Here is a 25487-nt window from a genome sequence, read left to right as displayed (position 1 = left end):
TGAAGTGAGCTGTAGCTCACGAAAGCTTATGCTCTAATAAATTTGTTAGTCTCTAAGGTGCCACAAGTACTCCTTATTTTTTAAAACACCTCTGTTATTGGGTTTTCCCATAATGGCACCAGGATTAATATATCCCTCTAAATAGTTCTTGAGGGTGAATCTGATTCAGACTGAGGGTAGATGATATAGGTTTAAGTAATATTTATTTGTTGAATACAGTGGGGTTTTTGATAGTGACCATCGTAAGATTACCAATAACATTTTTAGACAGTTCCCATCTTCTGCCATTGTAGACTCTGACATGCTTTCCAAAGTGAAAGGAAAAGAGAATATTTCTCTGGATGTGGGGAATAAATCCTATGCTACGAATAATTTCAGATTGTCATACATTTTATAACAGATGCATGCTTCCATAGTAATTGTTCTTGCTTTTTTTAAAAGCAGGCATGAAAATCTGATAACCGTGTATTTTACTGGGTAACAAAAAGTCTTTCTATCCACACAGCCTGTGGTCATGCACCTGATTTGCTGCTACTCAAATCCCTTTTTTGAGTAATGACATTGAAACTCAGAACCATTTGAGAGGGAAAAAAGAGAGATGGGAAAGGAAAGGAAAGGAAAGGAAAAGGTATATCAAGCTGAAGGATCTTTTTCAAAGTGTCATCAAACGAGTTTAAGAGGTTTCCTTTCCATGAATGAAACATCGCAGTTGGATAAGAATCATTTGTGAGATAGGTTGCAAGATTCTTCCTAGAAGAAAACTATGTATTACACATAGTACATGTATGTATACGTTTATATTATACTGTGTGAATGTGTATACTTCATCTGAGGCTATATTAATAATAACAATGGAAAATGTTAAGGAATAGCTCAGAAGATTAAGAATGGCCATGGAGTGAATTCAAAGCACACGGTCAGTTTTAGGAACGGAGAAGTTATTGTCAGAACCTACCTACCTGAACTGTCATTGCCCTGTCCCTTGTAGAGTAACCCACACCCAAGCCAAGTGAGTGTAAAACGCTCCTCAGTCAAAACAACAGTATTTACCCCCCCCCCCTTAATTTGCTGTAAATGAGTACACAAGGTATAATCGGCAAATCAGGGCCAAAGCACTCATCAAAAGCCCAGCTTTCTTTTTCAAATAAGCTTCTTCAAGGAAGGACAGAATGAAACATTTCGCAAAAGTATGTGTACTAATGCTGCCTTCCTCCAGAAAGAAAAGGAGGACTCGGGGCACCTTAGAGACTAACACATTTATTAGAGCATAAGCTTTCGTGAGCTACAGCTCACTTCATCTCATCGGATGCAGCGAGCTGTAGCTCACGAAAGCTTCTGCTCTAATAAATGTGTTAGTCTCTAAGGTGCCCCGAGTCCTCCTTTTCTTTTTGCGAATACAGACTAACACGGCTGCTGCTCTGAATTCCTCCAGAAAGGACCGACTGGGTTTGCAAAGGTGCAGTTCCAGCCCTCCTGGCTGTGGGTGGGTGGTTCGAAATGTGGCTGTGTCAGGTTTTGTTGCGGCTGTAATGCGAGAGGGGGCAGCACCGGCAGGGGGGCGTACAGTGGGAGGATGCCCGTGGGTAGGCGGCGGCGTGAATGAATATTCCCTCTCTTGTCCTCTCTCGCGCGTCCCCTCTCGGCTGGTGATGGGCTAAATCTCTCCGGGGTGGAGCAGCTTTTCCCTTGAGAGACCGAGTAAATAAATGACTATTGTGGAATTTAAGAAGTCAGCCCCTTTCTTCCCCGATCTCTTGCCTTCTGCTCACTGAGAGCAAGCAAACCCAACCCCAGCCGAAACAGACGAGGAAGAAGGGGCTGAGGATGAATCAAGCTGGCAGAACCAAACGTGACCTCCTCCTTCACCACAGCAATCCCCGTTTACACTCGCAGTGGGGATCAAACCGTTTCTCCCATTTTTATTTCGCTTTAGTATAAATCTCGCCCCCCCCCCACCCCCTCTCCCTCTCCCTCTTTAGTGCTCCAGATGCACATGGAAGGCATAGCGAATAACCCTCAACCCTTGTACTCGGAAAGGGATGGGGCTCTAGTAAAGAGGGTTCAGGCGGAGGAGCAGGTGGGGGGAAAGGGGGGTCTGTACTGGCAGAGAAGCGGCGTGTGATATGCTGGCAGAGCAGGGTGGAGGAGGAGAGGGGGTGGCAGGAGGGGCGCGGGAGGAGGAGGGGTGCGGGCGAAGGGGGGCAGTGCAGGGGCGCGGGAGGAGGAGGGGAGGGGGCAGTGGAGGGGCGCGGGCGAAGGCGGGCAGTGGAGGGGCGCGGGAGGAGGAGGGGCGCGGGCGAAGGGGGGCAGTGCAGGGGCGCGGGAGGAGGAGGGGCGCGGGCAAAGGGGGGCAGTGGAGGGGCGCGGGAGGAGGAGGGGCGCGGGCGAAGGGGGGCAGTGGAGGGGCGCGGGAGGAGGAGGGGCGCGGGCGAAGGGGGGCAGTGGAGGGGCGCGGGAGGAGGAGGGGAGGGGGCAGTGGAGGGGCGCGGGCGAAGGCGGGCAGTGGAGGGGCGCGGGAGGAGGAGGGGCGCGGGCGAAGGGGGGCAGTGGAGGGGCGCGGGAGGAGGAGGGGCGCGGGTGCCAGGGCTGAGAGGGGCAGGCGCTGACAGCTGCTTCCCCAGCCCGGTGCAGGAAGAGCCGAGAGGACGGACGCTGACCCCCAGGGGCCCGAGCCCCCTGCGGAGCCGGACTCTGCCTCTCCCGCCCCTGGCGCTCGGCGGAGGGGGGGGGGCTGCTCAGCCACTCGCCCTGTCAGCGCGCGAGCCGGGATCCGCGCCCCCCTGCCCAGCCCGGCGGCGCCCGGCGCAGCCCACGCGGGCGGGGAAACGCCGCGCCGCCCTGGGGAGACTCAGAGCGGCGGCGGCGGCGGCGGCGGCAGGACCCCTCCTCCCTCCCGGCATCCCCGGCCCCGCTCCCCTCCCTCCCCGGCTCCTCGCCCGCCGGGAGCCCCTCTCGCCGCCGCAGCCCGGGCTCGGCTCCAGGGGACGATGCTCTGGCTCCCCAGCGGCAGGGCTCCGGCTCCGCTGCTCCGCTCCCCCGCCGCCCCCTTCGCCGCCTGGCTCCTGCTCAGCCCCCTGTGGGTCCAGATGTCTCTGGCTTCCTCCTTCCTGACAGGTAAGGGGGAGACTCGCCCCGCTCCGGTCCCACCGCCCACGGGCGGGGGCGGGGGCGGGGGCAGGGGCAGGGTGAGGCGGGCGGAGAGCGGCTCTTCGCCTTGCCCCGCCAGGGCAAAGCAAGCGCGATTCACGCCCGGCCAGCAGGGGCTGGGGGAACCCGCCGGGGTTCTGCGCCTGGCAGATGCCTGACCCCCGGGACGGCTCCGCTCTGCATCCCGGCGGCGGGGGGGGGGGCCGCGTGTGCAGGTAGACCTGCAAGAGGAGCCCTCAGCATCCCGGGGGGAGTTGAGCAGGGAGACCTGCAAGAGAAGCGGTGCCCATTTCCAAAGGATGATGGGCAACCTTGCCCTGCTCGAGCCCAGAAGCTCTTAGACAGCAAACCAGATTCCCACCTCCCGGGGCTCTTGGAGTAATGATCAATCCTAATAATAAAGAAGTGCCGTTGCTTTGTTTGTTGTATTATGGGTTGCGTTGTTTGTTGAAAGTGCTAGATTTGCCTTACGTTCCTTTGTTTTAAAAATGCATTTCAGAAGAAAAGGTTCATGATAGTAGGATATAATTACATGTATTCAGGCAGGTGAAGACCTACCTGCTGCTTCCCCCCCCCCCCTTGAAGGACGTACTTTACTGACACCTGGTGCATAAAGGAAACCGTTGAGTTAATTTCGAGTAAAACAAGCAAGACGTATTAGGTTTCAAAAAGTGATTCCAACATGAGATAATACAGGGCTAATCGGGGTAGAGACCATATCTCTAATTTGACTCCTTTTGTAAATCGACTCTGATGGCAGTCTGTTCTTCAGAGATCAGAAAGAGGTGCTGTGTTGAGTTGTTGGTACTGTACTAAGGGCCTGACCCAAAGCCCACTGAAGTAAATGGAATTATTTCCACTGATTTCAATAAGCTTTGGATCAGGTCATTTACAGAAGTATCCTATTATTAATGAAATATTCATTATTGCATAGGTCATCTGAGAGGAGAAAAAAAATCACTGCTGTAAATGGGGCACAGTAGGAAAGTCTAGATTTTGTACAGAATAAAAACGCTAGTCATTTACCAGCTCTCATCAGGATCTTATAGAAACTGCCCCTTTGAAACTGAATAGTTTCTGTGCATTTGTTTCTGGTATTCTTGGTTATTTAGAGCAGGTGAGATTTAATACTGAAGGCTAGGAGCTGTACAGGAGTTTAAATCAGAATTAGGAATCTGGATACTGAAGAGAGCCAGTGAATTAAAATTTGAAAACATATTTTATATTGATTTCTATTTCAGGATCTGTTGCAAAATGTGAAAATGAAGGGGAGGTTCTTCAGATACCCTTTATCACAGACAATCCTTGCATAATGTGCATTTGCCTGGTAAGTTTGGATTTCAGGTAATAACAACACTAAGGGCTGTACTAAAAGTAACTGTACAAAGAAACGAATACATTGTATAATCAAATCTTGGGTATTTGTTGCCTTTATGCAATGCAAGGTTATCTCAGTGCTGAGCTAACTAGAAAATATTCCAGTTCACTATCTTGGAATCATCATTTTGACTTTAAACTCACAAATGACTTTAATATGACATTGTGAGACTCACTGATTACTACATTCATCATGTGCATTCATGGTGAGAATTATTTTCACAAAGTCACATGTGCTGTAGCACAAAAGATTTCTGCATAGTCAATACCTATGAGCAGAGCAAAGAGGTTGAAATGTGGAGTTTGGGGGTGCTATTGCTTTCAACCTCCACAGATATTGACTGTTGAAAAAATGGGCCAAAATGAGGGGTGCAACAAGTTAGTAAAGCAAAAAAATGCAGATGATTTAAAGTCCAAAACTTTAGTTTTGAAAGTACAACACAGTATATTTTCATGCACTCCTGACTAGACTGATTGTAAGAAGAAGACAATGCGAACTCACATGATACTTTTATAAAAAGTGTCATTCTGAGGATGTCACTGCCGTTTGTGCTGGGAATTCAGCTGCCATAGTCGTTAATAATTACACTACTTTGTAATCCGTTCCTGAGGAAATATCCCCTGTTCTTGCACTGGCTTTCAGTTTCACAGTTAAACATTTTGAATGCTTTTTAGTTGAGCAAATCTAATGAAGTCAATTAGAGTCTTTCCATTGATATTGATGGATTTTGGATCAGGCCCAGTGATAACTTTTTAGATATCAATGACAAAGGGGGGAAAAATAGATGCCTGGAGATGAAAGAAATGAAAGGAAAAACAAAAAATACATGAAGATGGATTTTATAATGCGCCCAAGATATTATGTTTCCCAAATATCTGCCACACAGCTCTAACTAACAGAAAGGAGTTAGTAGCAGTGAAGAAACAATTTATGTAGAAGTTCAATGTCAGACTAAAAGTAACACATCAGGGAAAAATATCTATATTTTTAGACCTCTTTATAGTTTGTAACATTGACTCAGTCGACACACTTTTAGAAAACATGGATTAACAAAGCATGAAAACAAGGTGGATGAACATTGCAAAAATACTGGAAGAATTTTGACTCAAACTGGTCTAAAGCAGTGGTTCTTAACTGGGGTCCGGGGACAAGAAATGTAAAGTACAGAAGTCTCACAAGAGGTCTGTGGCAGAAGAGGAGTCAAGGCCAGGTTTCCTAGTGCCCACTCCAGTGATTTAACCACAAGACCATCCTTTTCCATCCACAAAACTTCCCTTTGTGAGCTGATATGGAAAGTATAGTGGCAATATTAGCAAACAAACATTTATTTTCTCACCACAATGAAGGACAAATTACAGCGTTAGTAGGACATTTTGGGGTCTGCTGACTGAGATCACTTTTTAAGTTCTGGGTGGGCAAAAGATGGCTTTATGCCAGCTCTGTGTCTTCTGGATTTTGAGAGCTTTAACTTAGGTTTGGCTGCCAACATCCTTAAAGTGCTGTTCCATGTGTTGGGATAACTGAAGTTCAGAGGTGCTCTGACTTCCCCTTTGTACTAGCAACTCACCCTACATCTGTGGCCCTGTACCTCCTGGGGAATACATGTATGTCAGGAAAATTCCAAATCCCAAGTACGTTGTCTTGCTGTCTGGTTTGTGCCATTGGAGTGGTGCAAAGCAGGCTGAAGGTAACTGAAAATAGTGCCTCTGCTTTCTTGTATATGGAGGCTTTGGAAAATGTTATGGGATCTGGACTTCAGTGTCAAAACAGTGCAGTGGACTTTTCCTAACACTAAGAAATGATAAACAGGTGAAGGTGACTGTCTATGTCAGAAATTAGTAGTAACAAAGAAACCAACCTTCTGAGAAACAACAGTAGAAAAAATATCATCACTGTAAATTGAAAATCTACAGGAAAAATGATTACTCACATTTTACACAAGAAGCCAAGTGTCCTTAGATGATACTGTATGTTCTACTGAGTTATACAAAAAATGAAAGATGGTACTTATCAATGAATTTGGTTACAAAATCAGTTTGTACTAACTTAATGCTTGAAAATTAAAATGTCTAAAATATTGCTCTTTCTGAAAACAAAAGCTGTGAAACTTTGTGGACTCTATGGTTGACTAGAAGCAGTCCAGGCTTTAAAGAACATGTATGAGTTTAATGTGATATGATGGGTAAAGATATATTTGATGACATTCATATGTATACCAGCAAAGTATTGATTCAGTTCAAGGGGGTCATTCGTTTATGCCTGCCATTAAATTCTTTAAGACTTTTGGGGATTATAGCTATAATATCAAATGTAAAATACAAGCTGCAGAAATTCCATTCTAAAAATATCTTTACAGATCTGTGAAAATCAGGTTTATTAATGTGAAGAAAAATCACCAAACCAAAAATACCCATAGACTAAAGGACTTGATCATGCCAGGTAGTACGACCTTGTAACTTTGATTCACTGGACAGAACTATAGTATTGAGGCTACTCAGGCACAGAGGTGAAACCTGGGCTAGTGAGAAGTTACATAAATATGAAGACCTATCATGTAGGATACTGGTTTGAGTTTTTCAGAGTTCAGATATGTACTTTAGACTCAAGATTTTAAAAGGAAAATGAAAAACCGAGGACTACTACTGAATGTAAAGGGAGGCTTAGATTAGAATTTGCTAATATGAATGGTCTGTATATAAAATGTGCATGGAATATTTCAAGTTAAACTATGTTATAAGTAAAGTAAATGGGCAAGTTTAGTAAATGGGCAAGTTTAACTCAGTTTTTGTTGGTCCAGAGTTTTGGCCGAAAGTGGTCTAAAGCTGAAAATAGGCTCACATCTGATATCATAGTATTTTCTTTAAAATATATATGTATGTATATATATGTGTGTGTGTGTGTGTGTGTTTTTTATATATATATATATATATATATATATATATATATATACACACACACTTCAACATAAGCTTGGAAAAGACATAAAAATGCTACAGTCTGGCAGAAATAGGCGAGATGAGACCCTGCATATAATTATAGTGCAAAAACTTAAAGTCCAACGGAATCAATTTATCCTGAATTAAACTTTTGAGCTCTGAATTTTTCAAAGGTGAGATGAGCTCATGGCAGCGGTGGTAGTGGTGGTGATGAGAGGATGATGATGGATGTTTGTGGTGGTGAAGAGAGCCGTGTAATTTCATTCTCATTCATCATCATCTGCATAAACCCAAACACTTTGCCAGAAGCAAGGAGGGATCCAAGAATAACCTTATTCATTGGCTGGAGTCAGATGGATGTAGTTTTAAAGTGGAAAAAAAATAGCATACTAGTTCAAAGGGATAGCTGAGAAGTGCCTGTTGTTGTTAATTACAATGAACTGGGTGACTAAACCCTAGACAGGTAATGATTAATTTGTTAATCTCTAAGGTGCCACAAGTACTCCTTTTCTTTTTGTAGATACAGACTAACATGGCTGCTACTTTGAAAGATTGCCTGATGGTTGCAGGAACTTATCTATCATATATTAGACCTACAGCAAAAATGGTTCTTATGGTATCAAGAATACTAGAGTTTTAGAGTGGGGGTGGAGTATTTTTTCCCCAGGATCCGTAAGAAAAATGTGTAAGTCACATATGAAATAACAGCTGATAAAAGTCAGTGGTGACCTTGACGAACCACATCTAAACCAGTTCCATTTCTTCCCCCCACTCTGCCCCCTGCCTTAAACCTGCCAGCTACACCTGAGGAGTGGTAATTGTACTTCTCAACCTTTTATCACCTAAATCCAGAACAGAAGGAAACAAATGTGAGCCAGAAAGTCTAACCCAGTGATGGAAATCTGAGAAAAGCTTTGAGGCAGGAGCTCAGGAAACTAGAAATCAGAGCTTTGCTTGGCATGAGTTTTATTTCGGCTTTTAACTCCAAATATGCAATATAAGAATTTGACCTTTGCTGATAAAAATTATGTTAAATTCAGTGTTATAAGAACCAGTATTCCACCTAACTCAGCATGTTTTTGATCCACATATTAAATTAAACCAAACAAAAATAACCCACCCAAGAAAAAAGCAAGAATGTTATCCTACCTGGATTTTCGGGATTCTTTACCTGTACGTATCCCAGTTGGTTTCTATTGCACAAATCCATATCTGAGAGTAGATGGCCAGCAGGAGAGCAAATGTTCAGCACATGTTTGATGAAGATGGCAGTGTTTTAGTACATCAGGATTCAATTTTTATTGTGTCAAGCTATAATGTAGCCCAGATGAATTTTAGTGGAAAAGTGTATATTAAAAAAAAATCATCAAACAATTATTTCATACCTATTTTATTTAATATAATTTCAATAGTTTCATCTAAAGAACCTACCAAAAGAGCATCTTCTGTCAGTTTGAATAATCCTCTCCCTTTATTACTTTATTACCCAACAAAAACAACGCTACCCAAAGAAACAAAAGTGCCTCAGTCACAGTGGTTTAATAGTAACTCTCATAGACTCATAGTGAGAGAATGTTGTTTTGATCAGTATTTGAAAGGCTCTTCCTAAAGCGCAAACATGCCCTTACATAATGCTGGGTTTTATTAGTTTTTATCCAATTTTTAAAAAAAGGCAAATATACATTCTGTTTCCTAAATAGAAAAATGATGTCGGGTGCAGCTGAGTATCTGTGTATTTTTTTGCCAGAGATGTTGGAGGCCAGTGTGTGTATATAAAGATATTGGTGGGAGCGAGGATTTACTGAAATCATAAACTAAGGTTAATTACCTGCTGTAGAAACAATTTGGTTTAGTAGACTCTGCAAAGGGATGAGTTAGCAGTTAGCTCATAGACTCTACTATAATTCTGCTACCATATACAATAAGTCAGCATAAGGCTAGATTCTGGCTTACCTGGGTGCATAGGCCAGAAAAACAGCACACAAACCAAACCAGCGCTCTTTAGAAACACACGACACAATATGGCCCATCTAGTTCCGGCTCTCCTGAAAACATATGGAGAGGTCTGCTCATCAGGGCTTCCCCAAATGGAGTTGACGAGAGATGTGATGTATATGTACTATCACATACAGATATGGATACCCAAACTTCACATGTAATTTATTTTGGTTCTGAGTGAGAATATATTATGCAGCCTGACCTGTTCATAGCCAGTGTATAGTCATAAATTATACTGCTTTTGTGACATAGTCCTTTGCGGGATCGGATCTATTTTCTGTTGTCAGCTAGTATTTGGTCTGTAATATCAGTTTAAGTTTGTAAAGTGCTTTGGAATCCTACTTGATGAAAGGCACTATAAAACTGTAAATGGTTAATATGTTACTTGATGGAGCGAATTTTTGATTTTTGTTATCTCTGTGCCTCACAAATTTTAAGTTGCTTCCAATCATCACATTTCTCCCTGCAGTGAGAGTGACACTGAGTCTTGCCAAGTGTTTTGAAAAAAATTCAAGTGCTAGGTGAACTGTGGTGAATTTCCCATTTGCCCTGCTCTCTCTGATCAGTCAGATCCATTTCAGATTGACTCATTGCTTTGTACTGCCTGGTGAGATTGCACTCCCCACAAAGATGTGTTTGCCTTTACATTTCAGTTTATTATTCTGCATCATGACATTCACTTTTGTGATTTGTTGCAACAGGATGTAATGTATCATGAGTGACACAATGTGTTTAAACTGTTCCATAAATCTGCAATAACAGATACGTGAGGCTTGAAGTAGCTATTTCACATTATCCTTGGACTATTTGGGATAGTGAATAATTCACTACTTGCACATCACTAACAATGAATTTGCTGCACTGAGCCAAACACATAGTGCTGGATTGATTACAGATCTTGGCACAACCCTGCTGGACAGAAGCTGACAATAGAAACGCAGCACTTATGTCGAAGATTTAGTATAACAATTATGGGAAAAAGCTTCGCTGTCACATAATTAAAGGCTCTGAAAACTTGAGTACAAAAGATCATAATTAAAATGAATAAATAATACATTAAATAAATTGTGAGAGGCACAGAAATGCCATAAACGAAATGGGAAAATGTAATATAAGTTGCAAGTGTCTTTGGAACATTTCTCTGGTAAGTACAAAATGGATCAGTCTATGTTAAGGCACTTTTTTTTAATTGCCAATAAGAACAACATTATTAAAAAGCTGGTCCAATATCAAAATGGAATTTTAAAGGCATACAAGTACCTGTACATGGATTTGATAGGCTTTCAAGTTTCTTCCATTGAGTTGTTAAAAAAGTCTTTTTAAAAGTGTGGAGGGGTGATGTGGGCAGGAGGTTTGAGGGGTGAGCCACACTCCAGAGTGGGAGGGGTGACTGGGGCAGAACAGGGCAGGGAGAACTGTGCTCCAGGGGTGGGGGTTACTGGGGTAGAATGGGGAGGGAGAGCCATGCTCTGGAGGTGGAGGGGTGACTAGGGCAGGATGTGGGGGCAGAACCCCGGGACAGGGCACAAAAGAGGCTGAGAAGGGGACTCGGGTCATGAGTCTGGCCACTGGCCCCACTCCTCAAATGCTACAGGCTTCAGGATCCCTCCTCCTGGATGCTGGCTGCCGGTACTTCTCTCCGCCAGAGCCACGCAAAGGTCCTGAGTGCTCCTCCAGCTCCAGTAGCAGCTGCTCGTCCCGCCTTCCCTATGGCGGAATGGAAGCCGACTGCAGACAGTTACTTAAGTAACTGGACTTTTGGTGTCCGGTCAGTAGTGCTGACCAGACACTGTTGGGTCCCCCTTTTTGACCAGACTTTCTGGTATAAAACTGGACACTTGGCAATCCTATTCAAATCTCTCCCTAAAAACCACCAGTTCTAGCTAGCATTCCAAAGCTGAACCCTATGCTAGTGCTATGCATTTCTCTCTCCTTATACCTTATTTTTAAATTTTAAAATGTCTTCATGCACGTTTTATGATATTCCTTTTCTTTATTTGTTGTTACCCACAGTTCCTTGTCCATTCCCTACACTCTCCCGGTCTGAGGTTGTCATTTCTTATGTTCTTCTATTTTAGACTTTTTTTTAGAAGAAGATACCCACAGCTTTTTGCTCCTGTAATTGGCCAAGCAGATTGATCGTGCTGTTAATTAATATTGGAGTTGGAAATGTGTTTTGTTACAGTGAAAAATGTTGATGAAAATGAAAAAAGATTTGGTTTTTGCTGAAGTTTTTCTTGAAATGTTTTTGGATTTTTGTTGAAAAACTGAAAACCCCACAATTTCTGGTTTTTGTTTTTGACAAAATAATGTACAATTAGAACTGACTGGAAAATGCTGAATATGTCAAAATTTGGGTGAAAGATCGAAGAATTTTCTGTGGAATTTTCTGACAATTTTCCTCTCTGTTTAAACCAGAAAAATCTTGAAATGTATAAATTTCAGTAAAAAGTGAGGGAATAATTAGGAACCTTTTTGCAATTCCCTCTCCTTTGCTCCTCCCTATCTTTCAGCCAGTTCCAACAGTAATAAAACTAGAGATGGGGTCAGCTGTGTAATGTTCAAGTTTAGTTTAGAGTTTGGGTTCAAGAATGAATCAAGTTCAGGCCAAGTTTAATGATGTCAAAATCTCATAACCTGTTCTCATGAGTTTTCAGTCCCAAATGTGGGGAAATCAGACTCCACACATATTCATTTTTATTATGACAGCTGAGAATTTACAGAAGCTCTATAACTGTCTTGGGTTCCAGTGTTGCAAATACTTATTCAAATGAATAACTTTACTCATATGAGCAGTACCACTGACATAAACATTATCAGCATCAGGACCTTCCCTTTATTATTATTCACATACATCCTTACTATTAAGATAAAGGCAATAATATAATCTGGAAAATATAGACTATCAAAATGAGTCCTCTATAATTTTGTCAGTCTCAGCCATGAACTATTTTCAAATAATCTGTAGAGCAAGCATTACTCACTAAAGAAATTCACAAATAATTCTGAATAGTGAGCACATTTTAGAAAATTACAGTCTGCTCACAGACAATTCACAAACAGAAAAAAAGAGATGATATTTGCATTATTATTTGCACAGTTTATTTACAAATTATCCACTCCCATCCCAGAGAGGTAGTGGTCAAAAACAACAGAAACACCACTCTTTTAAGACTGTCTACACTAGGATATGTACAATTTAAATTCTTTAATAATGATACCTGGTAAGGTATCTAGATACTCAGGTCCCAATCCTGCAAAGACTTAAAACACATGCTTAGCTTTATGTACTGTGACTATTGTTTAAAGTGAAGCACATGATTAAAACTTTATAGGATCAGGATCTTAATAATGAAATGTGGGAGTGGTGGCCTGATAATTTGGATTTCTGACAATCCATAGGCTAAAACTTCTGGTTTTATTTGATCATACTCACTATTATATTCCTTAAATTTAATGGGAAATGGATAAGGCCCAATGGCTGCAAACACTATGCCTGATTATGCTGTTCTTCTGCTTGTTTGTGTATTTGTTTATCTATTTATGTGAGAGGGTCTAGTAGTGACTAGAGAGACTGTAGTAGTGACTGGAGAGCAACAAAAAGAGGAATTAAAGATCTTGATTGTCTTGATCTTGTGCTTTGTTTCTTTAGTCTGACTGAGTCATGGCTAGTGATTAAGTATAATTGAGGAGGGTGGGGAAGAAGATGAATTAATTGATAAACAATTGCTTGAAGGCTGGGTAATGATGGTGTTTTCATGATACCAGTTAGTGAAGCACCTGCAGGCTGTACCTTTTGGAATTCACTGCTACAGGAGGGTATCATCATGTCAAATGTTGTGGCTGGAATGGATTTTAAAAAGGACCATTAAACTAACATGTAGCTGTGCAAGCTAAGACATTGACAAGGGTAATCAAATCACATACTTCAGAGTATTATTTAATGGCTTCTGGGGAAAGAAAATGTTTTTTCCTTTATAAGGCACAAGTAATTTTCATGTTTATCACTTTTTTTAACATCTGATGTTGGCTACTGCTGAAGTCAGTCTAAAAGAATTGGTGGATCAGTGATCTGAACTGGTAAATGCTTTCATGCTAAAAAAAAATTTCATTCTGGGCTGCAAATGTGGCTTGCAATAGTTTAGCCTGGAAACGAGGATTTTTTTTAAAGTACATTTTTGAAAGAATGTTGGCAAATTTTAAAATTTGACTTTAAAATAATGAAAGAGTAACAGGTACGATTTTTTTTTTTTTTGGTGAGACTTTTGCTCTAGTCTCATTAGGCATCTATGGGGAAAGGAAAAACGTTATGATGCTGAGATTTAGCAAGTAGCTAGTGTACACATGCAAAAGTATGGTTTGTTTAACTTTAACATTAGGAGTTTTAGGACACAGTGCTAATGCACCAGCTATACAGTTGCTGGTACATAATTTGATTGAAATGTGGTAAGGTCTCTAATCCCCAAACAAAGAGCTCTGTCACCCCGATGCTAGCTGTGGCAGCAGCATTAAGAATTTTCAAAATTCTACCTTCTCTTCATTACACAGGGTGATGTGTTCAATAGCCAAATCTATGTTCAATATCTTATTGTTTATAAAAGTAGGGGTCTCTTTCTCACCCTCAAATCTCTTGGTGTGTTAAACCAACCCACATACTGAAATGTACAAATGTCAGAGTCAAAAAAGGGAACCATATAACAAAGGAAAGCTCACTGGAAATCAGCCATTTTTGAGGGATGAAGATGTATCCCAGTGGCTCCTGTCTGTTTGATCACTGCTATCTGTTTTGTGCCAGGCAGCATAGGAAGCTTTTCTGAGATTGACACAGTTTCAGGCAGACTGAGAAGAGCTAGATGGGACTTCATTCCATGAAAGTTCTGTGTGACTCCAGAGCCAGATGTTGAATAGCACTGTTTGTAAGCATCTTTTCAAGATTTTACACAAGTCTTGTGTGTTTTTGGGTGTGATTCCTATATGAGTAGGGCCCTCATTTCTTTTGGCTGAATGTTAAAATGTCTAAGGGGTTCTCATTGTTACACACCCCATTTAACATACCATTTAATGTCATCTTAAAGTTACTAAGGTCTCTCAAGCACTATTATTGTGGAATCTCTGAATTTCAGACTGACTTTTTCTCCTCCCCTTCCTTCCTGCGTTTTCCTTTCTGCTTATATAATAGTATTGCTGTGTGAATTCTGGCTCTTCAGACTAATCTGTGCCATTTCACACAGTGAAATCATTGGTGGCTGGGTTTCTAGCTCTGTGGATTTTTGGCCAGACATAATCCCCTTTCCCGGCATTTGAGGCTTATTATTTGGGCTAACAAGATGCTATCTGCAGTCAATACCTATGTAAATATAACCAGCTAGCAAAGATCTTATTCACACCTGATATATCATACAGCCTTTACAACCATCAAGAGACATAACTGCAGGAGCCAGTTCTAAAGCAGGTTGTGTTCTCAGTCTCGCAGGGCCCCTTATAGGCTGTAAGAATTGCTGGTGGTCAAGGCCAACCATGCAGATGTCTTTAAAGTGTCCCACCGGTGACCAAAAGTCACTTTGTCAAGATGACAAATGGGTTGTGCATAGCTCATTCACGCTGTTGCTTCAGTCTGATGTCAGCTCCATTTACTTGTCAAAAACAGGTATTTTTGTTACTTCCAGCAGTGCAAGTGGAGCCAGGGTAGGGAGGAGGAAAAGGGAACACAGTCTATGAAAAATATACTTGTATTGCTTCTGCTCAATATATTATTATTATTGAGATTCATAAGCTTTGGACATTCTAGACTCTGTTTGTACATGCGTGAAAGAGAAGGGAATTTGCTTTCCAGAAATTAGACTGGCCCTGCAGGGCTGAGATTTCAACCACTGAATTTTTCAGGCAGAACATGGTTGTGCAATATTAGTTCCTTCTTTTAGACATGGTAACTTTCTTCCCAGAGAAACATTTACAAATAAAAACATAATTACCTGGGTCTGCTCAGCACCACAAGGCATTCTGAATATTTCTCCTTCAAAGAGTCAGATTTGAGCCTCATACTGGTGGTTTCATTGACTGCAGTGAAAGTACTTATTGTAAGGACTGCACAAACTAGCCCAAAAGTAGCAGTGGCCCAGCCACAAAATGTGGTCATGAAGCAGAGACACACAAGGAGAAAACATGTCAAATAAGGTGTCATTTTTACATAGTCACTTTTCTGACCATGACCTCATTTGGTCCCTGACTCTGATCTCATTATATCAATTGGATGATGATCGGGCCCTTTGAAAAGCCAGCCACCGAGATAAGCTATCCATGCAGTGATTAGTGCAACTGCCTCAATGTGACACTAATAACTGCAGCACAAAGCTCAGTCCTGTTTGACCTGAGGTTATGAAGTACAGAGGAAGGAGGTACTGCAGGGTGAAGACCAGAGAGAAAAGACCCTGAAAATTCTTGCCTCCTTCAAAAAGTCTAGGTTGAAGTGGCCATGTTCCTTGTACCTCCCTTTTAAACTGCTCCTCTATGGAAACTGGCATAGCACTGCTATCCCTTTTGTCTCAACAAGCCTCAGTGAATAATTATTTCTTTTTGTATCACAGGCAAGAAAACAAAAAGCAGGGTCAACACTTAACAGACTTGAACAGGGCTAAAATGCAATGTCTGGAGGCCATGTGCTTAGAAAACAAACTGTTACTACTTTCTTTTGGACTACTATTTTTATTTGGTGGCTGTTCCTCAAGCACTTTCATCCTATTTGAAAACCTGCTTAAATGAAGAACTTCTCTGATGTCCTGTTTTTTTGTAATCTACCATTTTTGGGAAACTTTTAGGACTCTTCTTGATTTTTGGGGTGGGGGAGTGGGGTATGTGTGTTGTGGGACACCCTGAACAAAATCAAAAAACCGCCATACTTTTAAAAGTCTTTTTGAAATTATTTTTAAAGGATAAAAAGAACCCCTTATGTATCTCCTGTTACTGCTTTTGGCATACATCATATTTTAAAGGATACAATACCATGACAACACTGTCAATTAGTGATGTATTGGGGTAATATATCATCAGAACATCTTTTCTTTAGAGGATACAGGCAGTAAAAGACCAGGCAGATCAGCAGGGGATCATCTTTTTTTCTTTCTTTTTCTTTAATCTAACTCTGTTTTTGGGTTGTACAGAAGTGAATTTCTTCATGGGATATGACTTGTTGCAAAATAAGCTAGGAGGCCCAGTGGGCTTTGTAAACCCTTTTAAAACTGCATGGCTTCAGGGGCTTCTTTGTTCAGAGTTTTTCATACAGGCTTTGGCCTTTAAGAAAGCCCCAAAAGGCCACTACCTGAATCTCCAGTGTAAAAGCTTAGCTAAGCAGATGTCAGATACAAAAAGCAATAAAGATTGCTCTCAGACACAATGATGGGTATGTCATTGTTCAGATAAGTTTCAGAGTAGCAGCCGTGTTAGTCTGTATTCGCAAAAAGAAAAGGAGTCCTTGTTGCACCTTAGAGACTAACAAATTTATTAGAGCATAAGCTTTCGTGAGCTACAGCTCAAAATGCATCCGATGAAGTGAGCTGTAGCTCACGAAAGCTTATGCTCTAATAAATTTGTTAGTCTCTAAGGTGCCACAAGTACTCCTTTTCATTGTTCAGACAATATATTTATACATTTATTTCATTAAAATAACTTAGTTAATGGAACTGTTTTAAATAAATGTTCAATAAAGTCACATTACAGCACTAAAAGAAAAATTAAGGACTATCCACTTCGTGTACATAGATCAAACAGAAAAATGTCTGGCTTCATCAGAAAATGAAAATCTTGAACTTGAGGACAGATGCTGATGTGTTTCTGAGCGTTTTCTGTATTTTCATGGTGGTGTGCTTCACTTTACTGCAATAAAGCCAACCCTGGGAAATAAACAGAACATGGGCAATGGGGCCAAGATGGGAAGAAATAGAAGTGGAAGGGTTGCTCTGCTGAAGGGTCAGAGTTGACGGAAGGTTTAGAGATTGAACAGACCTTGAAACTTTGCCTTGGTCAACATTAGAAAACTTGCACCACTATAACTACATTGGTTTAAAACCAATCTTATTAAACCCAAATCCCTAACATAGAAACAGTTTAACCCTTGCTTAAATCAGTTTAGTTTAATTTGGAACTTAGCTATGTAAACTTCAAAGGTTATTCTAAGCAAAGGTTAAACTCGCTTAAATTTATTTATATTTGTGGGTTTGTATCAGTTTAGCTAGATCAGCATAGTTGTACAGTATACGCAAGAGACACAGCTATAACTGGGGAAAATATAATTTGCTTTCTTAGTCACAGACTTAGATTCAAACTGACACATGTCCTATTTGACCAAGGTTCTACTTGTCTTACTGACTGCTAATTTGCATAAGATTCCGCATCGACAAAAAGCTATTTAGTATTTACCATTACTCCTTTAATAATGCTAATACCTAGCACTTTTATATAGCCCTTTCCAGCAGTAGATCTCAAAGTGCTTAACAAAGGAGGTCAGATGTAGACTTTAATAGAAATATAAAACATACTTATTTTTAATTTTAAAAAATACCCTAATGAAAGCTTGTAGCTAAGAATTTTATATGCACACAAATCAGGAAATTCAAAGGTTTGGTTCACACCCCAACTTTTACCTGCCTTCCAGTTTATATATAATATTTTGTGTTACTGTATATGCTGCTAAATTTGCACTGAAACCTGAGGTTTATGTCCCAATTGATGGAGAGTTTCTTTTCATATTATATTCTGTTGAATGGTGAGCAGCTTTGCTTTTGACTTCACTGGGAAAAAGATTTGACCCTATCACACGTAAAAGGTTAAAATGAGGAAAAATGTTTAAGTGGATAGGGCACTGACCTAAGACACCTGGGCTCTATTCCTGGCTCTACCATTGATCTACTATAAGCAAATTACTTCACCTCTGTGTGCATTGGTTGTCTGTCTACCTTGTCTATTGTAATTATAACTTACCAGAATAGGAGCCATCTTCTAATATGTGTTTGCACACTATCTAGCATAATAGGCTCGTGATCTCAGTTGTACCTCTAGGTGCTACAGTAATACAAATAAATGATCATATTAAATGAAGCTCCTCCTACTCATGGTGCTGCAATAGCAGGCCACTGGGCTGTCTTCAGGGAAAATCAGGCTTGCAACTGACCACAGAGGTCAATTTCCCCAAGCTGGTGAACATCAGGCATATTGCAGAAATAGTATGTTTGGTCTAAAGGGGGTTGTGAGCAGTGAGTACTGAACTACTTGTACATAGTACTGTGTTTTTTGGTTGTGGTGGGGAATACACATCTGCAGTGAAATTTTTGGGTCTTCTTTCAGCAAGCGAGGGCTTTGTTTTTAATTGTGCTTCCTGGGGGAGAACTGAAATTCTGAAGGGAGTAGTTGATATTGGCAGAGCTCCACTGCGGAGAGATCTGTAGCACTATCCCTGCTCAATGTCAACAGTGGCCTGCTGCTTTGGGCATTGGGGACATAGGAGCCTAAGAGATTATGAAAATGTGGAAACAAGCAAGAAACTACTGTGTGCTGTATTTGGAAAAAAAAGTGGTTTTGTGTTCACAAGAGGAAAAATTTTGTTTTTGCAAGGACTGAGTTGACATATTTGATTCATGATGAAATATCATTTGTATCAATATAACACAACTTTATGCAGAAAACCTGGTAACATTTTTACTATGAGCAAACCCCCAGTCTGCAACATTTAAGCATATGCTTAGTTTTACTCATGTATGTACTCCTATTACAGTTAATGGAACTAGTCACTTGTGTGAAGATAAGCACATGCCTCAATGTTTGCAGGGTATAGATTTGAATTTGTAAATCAAGACAATGTTATTTTTTTGCAGAAAATTGTCTGTTTCACAGACAAATATTTTTTCCATTTTGCACCATAACAGTTTTTTAGTATCCTTTTTTTTTGTTTTAGTGTCTTTTACCTGCAAAAACTTTCATTTGTTTAATTGAAACTATATACAAATTTGAGGGGAAACAATGAAAACGAGAAATTTTTCTTACCCCACTTGTCAATGGTGAGACATTTTCTTACAGTCTACTTCTTTGTGAGCGATGTCTTCTCCCTTTTCTCACTCAGGGCCTAATTTTTCAATTCTTACTCATGCAGAGCAGGGTTTACTGAAGAGAGTAATCCCACTGAACTCGAGGGAGTACTTGATTGTGTAAGTGGTACTTGTGAGAAAAGATTGTAGAACTGGAATCTGAATCATAAGCTAAGCAACAGTACCAAATGATCAAGGGTGGGATTTTCAAAGGCACCTGACTTTGGAGCAGTTGTCCCATTGATTTTCTATGGGAAGTGTGCTCCTAATGGTGTGTCTATTTTAGGGAACTTACAGCGATGCAGCTGTACTGATGCTGTAAGGTCTCTCATGTAAGTCACTCTACGCCAATGGGAGAGAGCTCTCCTGTCAACATAATTTAATCCACTCCCAATGAGCGGCTGTAGCTATATCAGTGGGAGAAGCTCTCCTGCCAACATAGTGCTGTGCATACTAGTGCTTATGCCCGCAGAATTTATGTCGCTCAGGGTGGTGGATTATTCACACCCCTGAGAGGCGAACATTTTGCTGACATAGGTGGCAGTGTAGACATAGTTGAATTTGTAGGTGCTTTTGAAAAGTTCACCCCAAATTCTTGAAGGACAATTTTTATCCTTGTTTGAAGGCTTTTAGCGTGACTTACATTATTGTTTCAGAGGATAAATGCACACACTTAAGCTCCTATTCTTCAAAAATTTAAGCATGTCCTTAATTTTATGTTGTGTGGGTTATCCCATTGAAATCCAGGCATAAAGTTAAGACTAGACTATCTGAAGAGTGCATTAGTGTGACCACCATAACATAAATAGTGGTTGGAAGTAACTGCAGGATTGGGCCTTAATGTCAGATCAGATTTCTAGCCCATGGTATCAACCTTCTCAGTCAGTCTTCCTTGTTCCCCCTTTCTATACAGATTTTTTTGTTTTTGTTTAAATGAAAGTTTAGGTAATATTTTTCCTGCTCAACAAAGAGGCACAGATTAGCTATTTAAAATCTACATGATTCAATATAAGCCTCAAAAACAAACAAACAAATAAACCAGAATGTCACAGTGGAAATTTACCCTTTGACAATCAGCATCAGTGATAACTTTACAGACAATTCTACCCCTATAGTGGCCAGTAAAACAATGGACTCAGAACACAGTCAACTGGATCACTCTTCAAAAAGAACAGGAGTACTTGTGGCGCCTTAGAGACTAACAAATTTATTTGCGCATAAGCTTTTGTGGGCTACAGCCCACTTCATTGGATGCATAGAATGGAACATGTAGTAAGAAGATAGAGAGAGAGAATACAAAAAGGTGGAAGTAGCCACACTGGTGCATTCACCAAGAAACAAGGACTCCTGATCTTTTTATCTTCCAAGCCAAATGCAGGCTACAGAAAGTAGTCCTCCTAGTGGTGGTTCTGTGAAATAGCAGAGACCCAATAGGGAATCCAGTAGGAATTTGGCTGCTGCTTCAAGCAGTTGTTTGGCACAAGTCCTGTGCAAGGTCTCTGCCAAACATTCAGTTGTTTTTTACTCTTTCTTTTCACATTGACATTTTATTTTACTGTATCACATAAGCTTATGACTGTTAGTCTTGATATACTTTGTCGTTAGAATGGGGTACTATGCACAGAATTCTTTGATGGAAGGTAAAAATATAAGCTATAAGTTGCAGATGAACAAATTATGATGAGAGGAAGCTCCAGAAAAGGCAATATGAAGTTCTAGCCTAAAATAGCCTCTGGCTAACTTATCTTTTATGTAAATGAATTTTCATCTCTTTTTCACTTACTTTGAAGAAGAGAATTTCAGTGGCAAGGTTTGGGAGACGTGAAAAAAAAAAGTGGGTTCCAAACAATATATTCTAAACTTCTCTTGAACATGTTAGAAATATAATTCTCCAGGTGCTGGACTCAATTAATACAGGAAAGAAGATTCAGTCAGACTCTGCAGCCCTTCACGAAGTCCTTTATTCCATGTGAGCCTGAGATTCCGAGCATGAACCCTACGTGTCTTTGCTGAGTAGTCACAAGGGACTTGCATCAGATGTGGTGGTATTGTTATGAATCAGCTTGACCCCTTTTAAAATATTACTTTTTCCCCAAACCTAGTAAAACAAACCTAGATGCAGTCTAGTTATGTTCTCTCCCTGTCTCTCTGAGTGTGTATGAACATTAAATTAAAAAAAATAATCCCAGATGTGAATCCATAAACCATCTGTTTAAAATAACTATTGTGTAGGACTATAATTACAAGTTATTTATTATGAATCGTGGGATCCTATTATGGATTTTGACTGACTCCCAGGTTTCTGATTTAGCAAATGGTTTATGCATATATGAGCTATGTGTCTCTTCTGCACTTTTCAGTACCCAAGTGCATGTCCTTTTAATGAAACAAACAAACAAAAAACCACTCTTATAAAAGCTGGCTTCTGCATGTTGCTGTCCGATATTGCTGTTCTTAATAGAAAACCTCTCAAAAAATCTGAGAGCTTTCAACAGCTTCAGAAACAATGTTGACAACACAGATGCAGATTTGGTAATGTAGCTCTCCTTCATGCTGCTAGTTAACAATTTCTTAAATGTATGGCTTGGACAAGTAATGAAATGTTATGATTACTAGAGGGTGGAACTTATTTGGAAGGAAAGGGCTTGCTGTTAAAATCCATTTGGCTCAATTGCTGGCTCACCCTGCTGCACCCTTCCAAAACTAATGGGGAGGAGAAAGAGAAATTTAAATAAGCAGACTGGTGGTACATATTACAAGCAATATTTTGGAAGGGTGGGTGAAACCCCTCACCCCCTCAAGAATTCCTCCTTGTCTGGTAATGTTTTATCGTCTTACTCTTGCACACCATGGGCCTAGGAGATCTGCATTGTATAACACCAGACTACAATAGACTAAACAATGATTTACCAGCCCTGCTTTATCTTCTGTCTTGTATGAATGATATGAATAGTGTTAGCCCTTTCCTCCATATCAAGTCCCCTGGGTCTTGAGTTTTGCTAAGATGTGCTCTTATATGAAAAACTAAAGAATCATAACAGTATATTCAGCAATAGATTAAGGGCTAAAATCAGTCATGGAAGAAACAAGTGCAACTCCATGAGCTTCAGGTGAGTTATGCTTGTTTATGTTGAAAACAAGAGGGCTTTATGGGTAAGGCACTGGACTCAGGAGATCGGTGCTTAATTCTTGGCTCAGCCACAGACTTCCTATCTGACCTTAGGCAAGTTGCTTAATCTGTCTGTCTGTGCCTTGATTTTTTCCATCAGAAAAATGAATATAATAAATAGTCCTTCCCTTTTTCCTCCGTTTGTCAGTCTTGACTATTTAGACTGTACACTCTGTTTTATCTCTTAGTGTGTGTTTGTACACACAGTGTGGCCTGGATCTTTTTTTGAGGCCTCCTAAGTCTAGATGCTACTGTAATACAAATAATAATAATAATGTCACAGCTGAATTTGAAGATGTTTGTCCTTTAGAATTTTGATGTTAGTGGTGCTTCCCCCCTTTCTATGTGCATGGAGAAATCTGACACACAGGGAGGCTTTCAATAGTATACGTTATATTATTACTTTGAAATTCAGAAAAGTTATTCTGTAAAATTCTATGTTGGGACTACCTTTTTCTTCTAGATTATTTCCCAAATTTGCTAATATGTCTTTTCTAACTCTCAGAGCTAAGAAGTGATCTTGGAATGTGAAAATCATGGTAGGTTCTTATCTGCCTCTTCCATCATCATCATCAGTGATAAAGATTCTACAATCATGATGTAGCTGAAAATGTTGATGATGCATGAAGCAGAATAGGATGCAACTTGTCCTGCCATTGTTTTATTAGTTCTATGGTGCCAATGATAATAAAAACTTTGGCAGTGAAGTAAGCAGACTTAAATCAGATTTATGGGGCCAAATATGAAGTCTTTAATCAGTACCCAATTGTACCACCTTTAAATGCAAGCAGAAGGCTCATCCTTACACCCATCTCCAGTCCTCAGCATGGAATGGCTGGGCAGCCACCTCCAAACTCAGAGGAAGGTCAGGATGTATGTGAGAGGAGAGGGAATTAGTGTGCTCAGGGGAGGAGTGCGTGGGCAAGATGTAGAGTTATGGTGGAGGAGATGCAACATTCCCCTGGCAATCAGGAAACAAAGGTAATCCAAATTGGGGTATAATCCTTTTTAGTAACTCTCCCTGTCATCTGCAATAGTGATTCCCCCTTTAAATTGGGGTCCCATGGGTAGCTGCCACCTGGTGATACTTTGGTAGCATGGCTCTAATGGAGCTATGTTGCCACAGAGCAGAGGAGGCCTGTGGATACACAGGGTCTTCCTGGATCGCCCTTTCCTCCTGAGATTCACGAAGTCTATAAATCAGCTTATATGACCTGTATTTATTTGGTCAAATCCTCTCTTACCCCCATTGCCCCCAATGAAACAATTCATCAGGAAAATTTCTAGAGTATCTTCCCTTCAACTCCTCGAGTGGATTTTTTTTTCACAGGAGGGGGTGATGAAGCCCTCAGTTTTTACTCAGCCTTTTCTGAGGCAAACTTCCATTAAATTAAATGAGTATTTGCCTGAATTGTTTTGAATATGGATCTGAGGATTTGGTTTACAGGTAGCAGATACTGTAGGTTTGATTCTGTTCCCACTTACACTGATTTCACCCTGGATCAAATCAGTTTACGTCAAGGGTGTTACATTGGTGTAAGCAAAAGCAGAATTTGGCATACTGCATTGAATAAAGAAAAGGAGTACTTGCGGCATCTTAGAGACTAATACATTTATTTGAGCATAACCTTTCGTGAGCTACAGCTTACTTCATCGGATGCATTCAGTGGAAAATACAGTGGGGAGATTTTCCACTGAATGCATCCGATGAAGTGAGCTGTAGCTCACGAAAGCTTATGCTCAAATAAATTTGTTAGTCTCTAAGGTGCCGCAAGTACTCCTTTTCTTTTTGTGGATACAGACTAACATGGCTGCTACTCTGAAACCTGCAGTGAATAAGAAGTTGTCGAGCCAATTTCACTAATGTGCTCTGATTGCTTTGTGCCAGTCCAGCATTGCAAAACTGCCATAAACTCAGTTTAACTGGCCGATTAAATCCAGATTTATGCTTGCTTTGCAACACTGGAGAGATGCAAAACTGGAGTAGTGTGACAGTGAATCTATCACACTAGTTACAATCTGTTACAATAGTCATGTTTCTGTCTACAACTGCACGTTAGTTAACAACTTTAGGGCCTGATTCTCATTTATGCTGATTTCACATTGATTTCACTAGTTATTCCTGGTTTATGCTGGTGTAAGAATCAAGCCCTTTCTACTCTCCACCAGATTAGACGGTGACTGTGAGAAGAATAAAGCTGTGATTTTAAGTCCAAGAGGCTTGTAATAAAAGCTTTACATCTTCCTTCACAAGCACCTTGAGCAAGGCCACAGGAAGCAAAAGGAGGCAAAGGGGTGATGTGTGCAGAGCCTCTTGTGCTTCAGTTTTCTGATTGACATTTTTCTACCTCTTTGATTTTTTTCAGTCTCTAATTAAGCCATAAAATCCATTGAGAGAGACACTAGCATCTGGTAAATGGCTACCTGTGTCATTTAATGAACTGGACTAGTAATTATAGGTGGAGCTCACTTCAGAGGGTTAAATTTAAGACAGGAATTTCAAGTAGCAAAATTTTACTTTAAAAAATAAATGTGTTTGTTTTCTACCCTTGCTCAGTGCTAGGGTTGTTCAGTGTGGTTGACAATCATAGGGGAAAACCGAAGGTTGGGGAGCTACTATTAACTGGGCAATGGAAAAGCCCCTTCATTTGCAGTTTAAAACAATTTTTACTGAAAAATTCCTGGGTTTTACAAAAGTGTTCATTTTTTCTGATTTTTCACCCTACTTTTGTATCATTCAAACATGTAAAAATAACTTGTTTTATTAGAAAAATACAATATAGCAC

General features: G+C 40.6%; 1 protein-coding gene across 1 annotated transcript in view; it reads left to right on the top strand.

Moving 5' to 3' along the window:
• The first annotated feature begins 2734 nt into the window (after positions 1 to 2734).
• The window catches only part of BMPER (BMP binding endothelial regulator), a 208605-nt gene continuing 185852 nt past the window's right edge, over positions 2735 to 25487 (top strand). The window contains exons 1-2 of the mRNA XM_038390677.2: positions 2735 to 3114; positions 4389 to 4474. Of these exons, the coding sequence (XP_038246605.1) occupies positions 2988 to 3114; positions 4389 to 4474 (213 nt within the window). The 5' untranslated portion in view covers positions 2735 to 2987. The remainder of the gene's footprint in view (positions 3115 to 4388; positions 4475 to 25487) is intronic.

Source organism: Dermochelys coriacea, chromosome 2 (assembly GCF_009764565.3).
Source record: "Dermochelys coriacea isolate rDerCor1 chromosome 2, rDerCor1.pri.v4, whole genome shotgun sequence".
Lineage (NCBI taxonomy): Eukaryota > Metazoa > Chordata > Testudines > Dermochelyidae > Dermochelys > Dermochelys coriacea.
The sequence above is the reverse complement of the archived record's forward strand: the minus strand, read 5'-3'. Positions and strand labels throughout refer to the sequence as shown.